Below are 13193 nucleotides of genomic sequence, written 5' to 3' on the forward strand. Positions count from 1 at the left end.
CAGTATTCAGACATCAATTCTGCTTGCTTCACAGCCAGACAGGACACGGTAAAAAAAAAAAAAAAAAAAAAAAAAAAAAGAAATCGAGACTCATCAGAGCAGGCAACATTTTTCCAATCTTCTATTGTATAATTGTGGTGAGTCTGTGTGAATTGTAGCCTCGGTTTCCTGTTCTTAGCTAACAGGAGTGGCACCCGGTGAGGTCTTCTGCTGCTGTAGGCCATCTGCCTCAAGGTTCAACGTGTTGTGTGTTCAGAGATGCTCTTCTGTTTACCTTGGTTGTAACGAGTGGTTATCTGAGTTACTGTTGCTTTTCTATCAGCTTGAACCAGTCTGGCCATTCTGCTCTGAACTTTGGCATCAAGACATTTTCGCCCACAGAACTGCCGCTCACTGGATGTTTTCCCTTTTTTGGACCGTTCTCTGTAAACCCTAGAGATGGTTGTGGGTGACAATCCCAGAAGATCAGCAGTTTCTGAAATACTCAGACCAGCCCGTCTGGCACCAACAACTATGCCACGTTCAGTCACTTAAATCACCTTTCTTCCCCATCCTGAAGCATTCTGCAACCGATCGTCTTGACCATGTCAACATGCCTAAATGCAATCAGTTGCTATCATGTGATTGGCTGATTAGCAATTAGCGTTAATGAGCAGTTGGAATGGCACACCCAATAAAGTGGCTGGTGAGTGTGGTTAATATTGTCTTGTTAGGTAATCCCACCATCAGGATCTCCAGCTGAATAGTTGATGATTTACAGCACTCTACTGTATCGTGCATCTAGGTTGGCCACTGTGACTCACTACCTCTGACAGAACCTGGGTTTGCTGATTTTGTGTGTGCATTTGTCGCGTCACTCGTCTCCCTCTCCCCCGCAACTGTGCGCACATCGCCACAGCTACAAACAACTTCCAGATTTCACATTTAGCAGAAGCAGGGCAAGCAACCCAATAGGAAGGAGCAGAATTTCCCCAAACCAATAAGGCTGCCACAGAGAACCAGCGCCAACCCCGCTCAAAGTTTAGAGGAAGGACATCTTTCATATTAAAGTGCTAACATGAAACGCGGAGTATTATATCTTGTAAGCTACAGTGTTTAAAGATGGCACGACTATGGAACGTCGACCACAGTTTGCATATAAAAATGCAAAATTTCACGCAAATAGGAATGGTTTTGGTGAGAAATATTACTGATAAGACTGGTTTGTGAATGTGATGCACAGAATTTGATAAGTACAAATTTTACACACTTGTGGGGCTTTAAAGTGATGAAGTACATGCCTAAATCACTGCAAGTAAGCAGTATTTTTGTGTTTGAGTAAGACCTTACCAACGGATAGCCATTAGGGTCAAAAAACCCCGGGAGCACTATTTACTAGAACAGATCGCTAACCTCCAGCAAAATGGCATCTCCCTTTCATCACTGGAGCGAAAAGGTAAATGTGTAAAACCACGTTTATCAATGGCAAAAGTTTTGTAACCAGCTGTTACAAATCAGTAAATGCATTTTGTCCTCACAGGCTCACGTAGAGGGAAACATGGCGTCTAAAATGGCGTCGCCTAGATACTAGACCCGCTTCCACGTATTTTAGACCAGATTTTATGTTTTTTGGTTACAAAGCTGCATATTTCCAACAACTGGGCATCATATAATTCATTTTCACCAACATTTTGATGGATATTCCCAAAGCTTAATGGTAAAAACTACACGTTGTGTCTCATGTTATCTCTACAAGTTTTTCTTTTATTCATTTTGTTTCAAACGTAATGAAGCTAAATAAAAGTTCCCTCAAATCATCTCCATTATTAGACAGACATGGAACTCACATCACTAAGAGAAGCAGAGGTTAGAGGGAAATTATATTTTATTGTCAAACTAAATGAAGGCAGATTACAGGAAACTAAAGTCCAGTTGGTCACGTGTTCAAAAAACAACCACAAAAGAATGAGCACAAATAGAGAAAAATGGCACCAAGTACACCTTATGGTAGCAAAATGTGACATTTTTATTCTCTAATGACAGCTGGCATACAGACAGACACTGCTCACTTTTAAACATAATACACAGGTCTTGTGAGTTAGGTTAGGCTTAGGGTTTCTTACAGCATCAGCACTGTGGAGCTGCTGCTCTCTGGTGGAAAAGAACGAAACAGCCTCATTTTCTTAAATCTCCTTTCTCCTCAGACATTTCAGGACTTCTTGTACTCGATTCTCTCCACCTTGACATCGTCTCCGATCAGCTGATAGACGTATGTCACCACTGTGGACGCCTGAATGTCCATTAAAACAAAAGAGGGGATAATGTTTCTGTAAAGGAAACAGACATGTTTTAGGGCATTTAAGACAGAAAATTGGATTTGATTAAAAAGAAGTTCTCATTAAAATGATTGTTATAATCTCGACAAAAGAGCTTCAACGTGTTCCCATAATCAAGATTTCATCTTCCATCCATCCATAATACATTTATTTAGTCTGGCTTGCCCGGCTAGTCTTTTTGGCCTGTGGGACTCCAGAGGCAGCTGACAGGTACCGGCCAAGCCCCCACAATGTGGCTCAAAAATTGAGTCAAACCCGGAAGTACCAAGAATTGCAGTTCCACCCTCATCCACTAGGGGCTGGTGTCAGAAGCGAGCAAATCCTCATTGACTCTCATGTTAAAAATACCAATTTCACAGCAGAAATAAACATGTTTACAGCCTGGTACCAAAACATGTTTTTGGTTTAAATGATCTAGTTTACACTCATGACAACTCTGAGGGGGGTGAATTTTTTCTCACTCTTCTGTTTAAGTGTATTAAAAGCCTAAAATTCTGTATAATTAATGAGCATCAGACCCACGTGACCACAGAGCTAGCTCCGTGGAAAGGCCTCAGTAGAGCCTCGGTCTGGCTTGGAAACTGTTCCGGGATTTTGAGTCTCTGTGTTTGTGTATTCTTGTTTGGATATTATGCAATTGTTGGACAAAATGACTTGCTGTGGCATTAATTGCACTAATAGAGCGTCCAAGGAGTCTCCACTTGATTTTTTCGGTAAGTAAAATTATATTTATGTATTTTAGGTCACTGCCGAGCTGAGCTTAGATTTTAACATGTACTGTTTAACCATGAAATTTAAATGTAATAGGGTAAAACCCAGTGCATTTAACATAATGCTGCACTTTAGAAAATGGGTTGAAATATAACATGTTGGTGGAGCTGGGTTCCGACTATCGGCTTGTGGAGCTCTCGGGAGACCGATGTTTTCCACCCGGAATGCCGGCTGTTTCTCCCCGCAGCCCAGTCCATCTCTGTCTGATCGCGACTTCTGTTAGCTGCGCGGGCTGACGGCTGGTTCTCCCAGCAGCTCGGCGCATCTCTGTCTGATCGCGGCTTCTGTGTGCTGCGGCGGGCTGACGGCTTGTGGAGGTCTGGGATGGAAACCTTTCCACCCGGTTCTCTCCAGCGGCAGCTCGGCGCATCTCAGATCGCAGTGGCGCTTGTCTGCTGTGCGGCTGCCGGCTTTCAGCAGCTTTCGGGAGACGTCTGTGTTCCACCCGGTTTTACCCAGCGGTGAGCCCGGCGTATCTCTGACTCAGAAGCTCTGGTGTTGTGCACAGTTAACTCCAGTTGTAGCTAGGCTGCTACCTCCGTTAGCTTAGCTCCCACCTCCGCATTAGCTTTGGATTAGCTTCAGGTTAGCTTGTAGCTAGTTCGACCGGGTGTCGTCAGTTGATCCCAGCCTTACAGCCCCACCATCACCTCCACCTCTTTTCCCTTTTGTGGAATTGTCTGGGCTTGATGGAACCTGTGACACGGTCAAAATGGCGGTGGTGGCCACCTCCCATTTTAGCACCAAAACTTATTATTGGAGTCTATGGAAACCCATTGTCCAATATTTATATGTCGATGGTACCGGCAGTCCAAGCGGAACGCAGCTCGGGTGGTCGCCAAGGCAAAAACCCGGGCATGGGAGGAGTTCGGTGAGACAATGGAGCAAGACTTCTGTGCGGCTTCGAGGAGATTCTGGTCCACCATCCAGCGCCTTGGGGAGGGGGGGGGGAGCAGTGCACTACCAACACTATCTATAGCGGGGACGGTGTGCTGCTGACCTCTACTCAGGACGTTGTGGATCGGTGGGCAGAATACTTCGAAGACCTCCTCAATCCCACCGACACGTCTTCCAGTGAGGAAGCAGAATCTGGGGACTTTGGGTTGGCCTCTCAAATCTCTGGTGCTGAGGTCACTGAGGTGGTTAAAAAGCTCCTCTGTGGCAAGGCTCTGGGGGTGGATGAGATTCGCCCGGAGTTCCTTAAGGCTCTGTTGTGGGTCTGTGTTGGCTGACGTGGCTCTGCAATATCGCTGAAAATTGGGATGCAGTCCCACTGGACTGGCAGACCGGGGTGGTGGTCCCCTTATTTAGAAAGAGGGACCGCAGGGTGTGTTCCAACTACAGGGAATCACACTCATCGGCGTCCCCCTGTGATGCCACCCTAGTGCCGCTAGATGGCCTAGAGTGTTGAGCTGGGAAGGTGGAATCCTCTTCCTCCTCTTCCATGTCCAAGTCGAGGAGGTCTGAGTTTGCATCACCTCCAGCCTCGTCATCACCCGCATCGAGCAGCCCGCTGTCCACCAGCCCCTCGAACAGAGGTGGTAGCGGGGGCTCCTCTTCCATCAAATCCGCCCAGCTTGTGGAGGCTCGTGGCTGATGGTTGTCACCTGTATCTACAGGCGTGCCCGAGCCAAGGCCTGGGTCCCGGCCATTAGCCACTGCCACTCTAAGCCTCCTTTCCCTGATCTCCTCCGGCATGGAGGAGCAGTTAGGGCATGTCTGCGGGTTAGCCAGCGATGCCTGGGCGTGAGCAGCACCCATGCAAGCTATGCACATAGGATGAGGGTCCCTGCCTGAAATAGAAGCCCCACATGACGCCGGGCACAGGCGGGATGCAGCCTCTTTAGCCTTCGGTTCCGACCCGCCCGTCGGGCCAGGGGTGGAAGCCATAGCTGACAATCTGACTCATCGTGACAAGTTAGCCTGACAAAATGTTAGCAAGCTAGTTAGCAGGTGTAAGTCTGCAACTAAAGCTATATTTCATGTGTAGGGCAACTTGTCGTGACACGTTAGCTGCAACAAAGTAGCTCATTGGAAAATGAATGCTAAATAAGCACAGGACATGCTCGCCTCAACCCGTTAGCTTGAGCCACACTCGCTAATACTACTCTGTCAATGACAACCGAGTAGCCGTAGGAGCAGTTCACCGTGACGCGTTAACTGTTCCTAATGAAGTGTGACAATTGACTAGAAGCACTTACTCAGCTCAAATCCAGACTGCGTTCGGCGACGTATCCTGACGGTACGCCTGGGAACAGTTAAGCAGCTAACTCAGGGGTTGGCAACCTGTTCCCATCAAAGAGCCATTATTACCCGTTTCCCACAGTAAAGACAACACTGGGAGCCACAGCAGCCGCGGTGTTGTGGGCGGGGCCTACCCTCAGACAGCAGAGAGCTGCTTTAACCAATCACAACAGGTGACAGCAGCCGGTACCGGTCGCTCGTGTACGTCAAAGTTATCTTTCATAAGACGATAATCAATAAAATGATTTATATAAAGTGGATCCAGAAGTTGTAGCCCGTCTCTGCCTACAATATTTTGATATTTTTCACCCTGTTGGTGGTTTTACTGAGCAGGTGCCCCTTTTGTCATACGTTTCTTTTTAAAACATGTTTAGACTGTTCAGAATACAAATCCAGGCTCTGTCACGTTTGATTGTTGTAATTAAACTTTGTAGGTGGGGATCAGAAAAGGATCCGATCATTTTGTTTTTCCCTCATTTACAGCGACGGAGATAACGGCGCAGTGCGCCTGGCTCTGGTGTTAGTCAAGTTTAATTATATCTCGTTGCAACAATTTTCACAAGAAAACAGAACAGTTAAAAGCAGGGCTTGTGTTGTGTGGACCGGACAGTTCCCGTATTTGACCGTTTATTTTGACGGAGAAAGAATAGAAAGAATTACCCTGACGCATGCAGATGAAATGACACTTTATGCGTTTCGCACATCGCAGATGTAGCTAAATCACTCAAGAAACGATTCCCATCTGAACCTCTGAGCTGGACACTGCTCAGCGCAGTTCACTGTCAGTGTGTACTACATAAGGTCCTCAGCGAGCTGAAGATGTGGAGAGGGGCTTGGAGCGCGTCGCAGAACCAGAGCGCATGCGGGAAGGTTCCTCCCACTGAAGCGAGCGTTTTCCAAACCCGGTCTCTCAGACAGACTTGTCACTTAGAAAATGTTCCCTGATGATGAAACTTTGGCTGAATAGCGCTTGTTCCTGTCTCCAATGTGGCGACACATCCAGGAGCCGTCTGAGGAGAATCCCAGAATCTCACATCGTCTTCAGCTCATAAAGTGCCTATGATTACGCACAAGCGTGACCCATCTAGACCGGGTTGGAACTGTTCAGGTTTACGCAGACAATCTTTACATTTAGAATTAGCATACAGGTGTAAAATTAATGCAGTAAAATATAAAGCATTTTATTTAAATATCCAGTCATTATTTACAAGCACAGAGAGCCGCATCAGATGGATGGAAGAGCCGCATGCGGCTCCAGAGCTGCGGGGTGCCGACCCCTGTGCTAACTAAAGACAGCCTGAAAATCGCTGAGGGAGCAAAGTGTAGTTTCTCACGGGAAGAAAGCGAGAATGAGTAGGAGGGGTTGGTTGGCCGTGTATATAGTGGGTGGGCGGAGCCTGGGCACGGCGCAACCAGGGACAGACGTGATGTCTTGGTCATGCCAGGGCGATTCCCCATGGTGAAACACCGAACGAAGTTAGAAAAAGAACATGTTTTGAGTTATTTCACCTTTTTTGGTTAAGAACATAACTCCTCATGTGTTGATAGTTTTGATGCCTTCAGTGAGAATCTCCCAGTGTAAATGGTCATGAAGATAAAGACAACACATTGAACGAGAAGGTGTGTCCAAACGTTTGGCCTGTACGGTGCACGGCTCCTTTAGGCCAGGTCTTACATTTGCTACATGTGATATTTCTTTAGTTTCACCAGACAGAGGAGGAAAGCCATTCCGGGGTGACATTAATTTTCCTGAATTCAAAATGAAATTTCAGGAATTTTGAAGTATGTTTTAGTGTGAATGTTAAAAATAATAACATTAACCTCCTCAACCTCAGTTTAAAAAACAGCCTTTACACTTTTGTTCTGTTAGGTACTCTGGTGCAAGTCTGCTCAAACCAGAGAATGTGGGGTTGGTTTACCTTTCCAGTGGACTGTAGGCTCCAGTTGCAGAACCTGGGTTGATGTAGAACTTGTTTTCATTCTCAAATGCTTCAAACTTGTGTGTGTGCCCAGAGATGAGAATGTCGACATCCAGCTGTCTCTGAAGCAGTGCCAGACTGGCCATGTCGCCCCAGGGGACCACCTGGTGACCGTGAATGAGACCGATCTTAAACTGGCCCACTGTGACCACCTTCTGCTCTGGGTAGTTCAGGTTCTAAGAAAAGAGCACACAAAGGAAAATATGAACTGAACAGGAATCAAGTACAACAGGTAAATCCTATGAGACTAGGGCTGTGTGATATAAACATTTCTTACCACAATAATATTTTTCCTATCAGTCAATGACAATTTTTAACAATCTTTAAAAGTCCACGTTTTGGAGACGTAGTGGAGATGATTGTGGACTTCAGGAAAGTCACAGCCCCATCTCTCCCCCTCGTCCTGACGGACACCCCCGTCACCACTGTGGACTCCTTCCGCTTCCTCGGAACCACCATCACACACGACCTTAGGTGGGAGCCATCTATCAGCTCCCTGCTCAAAAAGGCCCAGCAGAGGATGTACTTTCTGCGGCAGTTGAAAAAGGCCAAGCTGCCGGCCCAGATGATGGTGCAGTTTTACACGGCCATCATTGAGTCCATCCTCACCTCCTCCATCACTGTGTGGTACGCTGGAGCCACGGTGAGGGACAAACACAGACTGCAGCGCATTGTGCGCTCTGCTGAGAAGGTGATTGGCTGCAGCCTTCCATCTCTCCAGGACCTGTACGTCTCCAGAACTCGGGGGCGTGCAAGTCGGATAGCAGCTGACCCTTCTCACCCGGGTCACAGACTTTTTGAGCCTCTCCCCTCAGGCAGGAGGTTACGGTCCATCCGGACCAGAACCTCCCGCCATAAGAACAGCTTCTTTCCATCTGCCGTTAGACTTGTGAACAGCTTATAAACACACAACCATGCTGGTCTTCTGTACTCGACACGTCATGTTATCGGCCATGTTACCATTACCTGCCATTTTTTATCGCTGAAAGTTTTATTCTAGTTTTTTTATTTTATTATATTTTATTCTATTTTTAATCTTATTATTCATGTTATATGTAGCACATTAGTACCGAAGCAAGTTCCTAGTTTGTGAATTGTTTGTTCACTGACAATGGCAATAAACCTTTTCTGATTCTGATTTGCAGCTTGTTACCTCATGTCCTCATGAAAACACCCTCTACGTGGTTTTTAGCTTCATGCATGCATTTTCCTGTTTCAGCGGTCTCTTACCTTCAGCTACGATGAGCTACTGCAAAAGCCTGGACGGGGCACGTTTGCATCATCTGGATCCCTCCTGCCCTAAACACTATAATGCTCACTTTATCTGGGTAGCTAACAGGAAGTTTAATATCCACGTTTGTGGAGAAGTTTATTTCTTTCTTATGTAGTCTGCACTTTAAAGAGCAAGTCACCCCCTGCCAGATTCTTACTCAACTCCCACTTCCTGTTTGAAAAATGCAACAAATGCTGTTGCCTAGTAGACCGAGAGGGCGGAGCCACTAACAAATACACACTCACGACATTGTAACATCATAATGTACCATCTAACATCATAGTGTACCTCTTAGCCAATAGCGATGCAGATTTAAATTCAAATGCAGTGCAGAGTTTTTACCTGACGACGGTGCAACACTGACAGTTTTAGGCAGATAATTTAAATTTTTACGTTATTGACTGAACGTGTCTACGGAGCAATTAAACACTCATTTATATAGTTTATCAACAAAAAAAAGTTGATTTGAGGGTGACTTGCTCTTTAAAAAATGCCTAGAATCCAGAATCTGAGAGAGTAACGGGATCCCTTCCTGAAAGAGTTGAATCAGTCATCTTCAGGAGCTCTTGTTAAACCATTACCAGCACTGGAGCGGGTTTTCAGACGGGTTACTTGTTCAATCCGATGCCATTCTAGCGTTAACATCACTCGATGGAGGCGTAAGGGAAACTAAAATGCTAACCACTAGCCACGGCTCATGAAAAGCATTTCTTTTTCTCAATAATCCAACAGAAGATATTATTTGATCATATATTGTGTCTTTCGTTGGTGTGGATGACGTAACACAGCATCACGCAGGTCCTTTAAAGTTCCCAGGTACCTTTGAGATATCAGAATATTATTTTTTTATTTTTATCATTTGTGCACAAAAGCTGAACAAGTTGAACAATAAATAATATTTTGGACTAATAAAAGAAATTTATTTTAAATTAAAATCTCCAAGCGCCACAGGAGAACGGAACAAAAATGAAAACGTTCTTCTCAAAATCTCTGCTTGTTTTAAACAGAACTTAAGAATATGTGTTTAAAGAGAAATATAAAAAGTATGGCAAAAGTTGCCACCCATGCAAAATAAAATTAGAGCTATATCACATTATAATGTGATTGTTGTTCTAACAATATAATTTTAATTCCTAGAATGTGATGTTCTTATAATGTACAAAATACTGTACCAACATGATTTATAGTGTTAGAACGGATTATGTTGTTCAAATTATTGTGGAAGACCAAGATAACATATTATAAGACCATAAAACTATATTAGAACAATAAATGATCACCTAAGAGACACATTGCTCTATGTTTCTGTAAAAAAGGCCAAAAACAAAGTTGCATATCTATGAAAATGTAAGCACCTTTCATAAAAACAATAGACATTTTTTATGTTCAGAAAGAAAATACATTTTAATTCTTTACATCCTGAGCTGGAAGTGGACTTCCGTATGTACAATATCCTGACATGGATTCTAATGAGCCACACGATTGGTCCAGAGCAGAGGAACACTTATAATTGGCTCTTTATATCAACCACTGACATGGACCAGTTCTCACATAGAGGAAACGTTATTGAAAAATATATTGCTATCATTTTATCGCCCAGCTCTAAATGAGACACAAACCTCGTCAAAGTCTCCTCGAACGATGTGGACGTCTCCAGCGAGGGTCTTCAGGTAGTCGTAGCTCTCCTTGGTGCAAAGGTTGCCCGTGCAAAGAATGTGCTGGATCTTCCCTGGGACCAACAGCTTCTTAAACTTGGCTGGCAGCGTGTTGCACCGATGGGGAATGTGCAGGTCGCCTAGCACCAGGACCAACTGAGAGCAGCACAAACACATTAATTACTCACTGATGTCTACAGACTGCAAAGGGATTATTTCTGGGAACAGAAACCCGGTGAAGAAGCAGCTGGTGAATTCTGCAGCAGGAAACGATGCACATGGACTCCAGCACGACCAGCGCTTAGAGCTGAAACGTTTCTCATCGTGTTTAGAAGCATCCAAACCTGGTCGTTAGTACCACCCAACACAACAAATCCCCCACCAGCTCACATCTGTCAAGTCTATAAACAGGCTTCATTTAGAGCACGCAAACCGACGGTCAGCAGGTGAGAAGAAATCCTTGTTAAAGTGTCTGATTTCAAACTGGCTTGTAAATATTCAAAGAAAATCTTTAAATAAGTTAGTGGTAAAAAACACACACAGCTGGATTTCAGACACTCAGCAACCAAAAGGAAAGATCAACGGAAACAAAGTGAAGGGTTTGTCTTTAAACCATAACTACCCGGACGTACACGACGAATCATCTGGACTTCATTGATTAGTGTTTTATGTTTCTGATGAGTGGCCGAGACGCACCAAACCCCTCCCCCGTGTAACCAGGAAACGGGTAAGGACAGCTGCAGCGGCCAAAATACGTTACATGCATGATCGCTGAGACGAGTGAACAATGTGAGGTTCCAGCCATATTTGCCTTAGAGTGTAATCCTCTGAGTCGTGGATGCAATCACATCATGAATTTAGCTTAACATGACAGACTTCACCTCTGGAGCAGAAATAATTACTTGCCCGCGAGACATTTGTGACACGGAGCTCTAACTCGTAACAGAGAGAGAGAAATTACGTGTTACTTAAAACTTAAAGTAGATCAATTCTAACGAGGACAAAATAAATGGAATCTTCATGGACTTTGTCCAAATATAGAAACGGCTACTCTCGTTCATATCCCTGCTGCTCCTTCCATACACTGTAAATGCTGGAGGAAAGTGCAGCTGAATGATTTAGTGCACAACTTTGGTGGAAACTGAAAGAGTGGACTTATTTTTCACACGGACCCCATTTCTGGTCATTGGCTTGGTGTTTGGTAAATAAAGGACACTGGCAGTGTCTTATGGGATCTTTTTAATTGTGTCATGTCCTGCTGAGAACTAGACGGTTGTTAAAGCCCTAACACATTCTACACAGAACACTCTGTTCTCAATCAGTAGTCAACTGTGACTGCGAGGACTTTTAGGCTTTCTACTGCAGGTATTTAACTCATTCTTAATGCACTAGTAAATAACAGCTGAGAGGAAACATATTTTGGCACTAGATCAGGGGTGGGTAATCCTGGTCCTCGAGGGCCGCTATCCAACATGTTTTAGTTGTTTCTGATTCAACACACCTGATTCCTGGAAAAATCACCTGGTCAGCAGCTCAAACAGCCCGTTAAGCACCGACAAATTCAAATTAGCAAAGAAACTAAAAACCTGCTAGATAGTGGTCCTCGAGGACCAGGATTGCCCACCCCTGCACTAGATGAGTGCAGTGCAGTTGTTAAAAGCAGCATCAGCTAGTCGGGTTGAGAGATGCAGACCCCCACAGCTTTTCAATCCAATTCCTGCATTTGCATCATGTAAAACAGCAATAAGAAACAGGAATCTAGTACGTAACAAGCACACTTACCCGGTGACCAGCCTGGTTGGTTGGAGACAGGTATAAAGGGGCGGAGGTGGGAGGCAAAATAAAGAAGGTGAAAGAGAGGAAGAAGGCGTGGGATGTGCAAATAGAGAAAAACACAGGGAATGATCAAAGATTGGGTTAAATAATTAGAAAGAGAACAAAAACAAAATAAAAAGTTGGGACAAATTAAAAATGTGAATGGATTAAACATTAATTAATCATTTGAAGCAAATAAACAATGTGGCTGAGACAACTCAAAATGGGTGGTGGCTAGTGATGATGGTAAAGCCAACAAATACAGGATTTTTTAGCGTGAGTGAATGCAAAATCAGGTGAGAAGGCAAGTTCTGACTGCAGATTAGCTCAAACCACGGATTTCTCTGGGAATAAAGCGCATATCGTAATTTCTAAAAGGACAGTCAACAGGAAACAAGAAAGAACGACGTACAAAGAAAAAGGACAGATTAGTCTAAGTAAAACGTATCAAAACGTTTCAATGATATTTAGCTGGCATGTCTTGGAAACCACTGAGCCTCATCATTCCTGAACTGGAAAAGCCCGAGTTACCTTTAGCTTGTTTCGGGCCTGTTAGCTACCTGGTTTGGTAAACACATAAAGTAAAGCATACACTAATATAGGCAAATTACGGTAGCAGAAGAACGAAAGCAGCAAACAAAACAGGATAATGGTGACTTTTTAGTGATTTTAGGGGCTAAATTACTCCGCTGTCATGTGACCGTTGAGGCATCTCAGAGCCAAACTCCACTATAAAAACAAACCTTAAACTTAGATTTCGCGTACGCTTTGTAGACAGGATTTTGACCTTTTTACCCTGACTGTTGACTAATGAGGCGTTTCGGGCAAAAAGATCCTTAAAACGTGGAAAATGGTATTTTTTCGCCATTTCACACTCACCATTTTCTCTGCGACTGTGCACCCAGGTTGAGGAAGCGCCTTACGCACGTATAACGTCAGATTTTCAGCCAATAGGATTCCGACTGCATTAAACCCCACCACCACTTCCTTTTACCCTTTCAAAATACAACCAATGCTAAGGCTGCGCGGTGGGAACATGAATATTTTTGGTCGATTGAAAATAACAGAATAGGCCTCGAATTATTTTACTTATTAAACCATACTGAATACTGATCAAGGTCATCGTGTTTCAAGCAGAAAC

The 13193-nt window shown here is 44.4% G+C and overlaps 1 protein-coding gene across 1 annotated transcript; it reads right to left on the reverse strand.

The window, feature by feature from the left end:
* Positions 1–1846: 1846 nt before the first annotated feature.
* vps29 (VPS29 retromer complex component) lies at positions 1847–13036 on the reverse strand. Its single transcript, XM_015969010.3, has 4 exons — positions 12932–13036; positions 10202–10393; positions 7250–7485; positions 1847–2306 (listed from the first exon to the last, which is right to left on the reverse strand). Exons 1-4 carry the CDS (start codon positions 12932–12934, stop codon positions 2189–2191), a joined length of 549 nt encoding a protein of 182 aa, XP_015824496.1. The 5' UTR covers positions 12935–13036; the 3' UTR covers positions 1847–2188.
* Positions 13037–13193: the final 157 nt, after the last annotated feature.

This window comes from Nothobranchius furzeri, chromosome 18 (assembly GCF_043380555.1).
Source record: "Nothobranchius furzeri strain GRZ-AD chromosome 18, NfurGRZ-RIMD1, whole genome shotgun sequence".
NCBI lineage: Eukaryota > Metazoa > Chordata > Actinopteri > Cyprinodontiformes > Nothobranchiidae > Nothobranchius > Nothobranchius furzeri.

What these genes read in the sequence shown, in the direction of transcription:
- vps29 (XM_015969010.3), bottom strand. An exon ending in TTCGAGGAGACTTTGACGAG is followed by an intron (nt 7,486 to 10,201) that starts GTTTGTGTCTCA and finishes CTCTTTTCTTAG; the next exon opens with AACCTGAACTACCCAGAGCA. An exon ending in GCCTACAGTCCACTGGAAAG is followed by an intron (nt 2,307 to 7,249) that starts GTAAACCAACCC and finishes TTTCCTTTACAG; the next exon opens with AAACATTATCCCCTCTTTTG.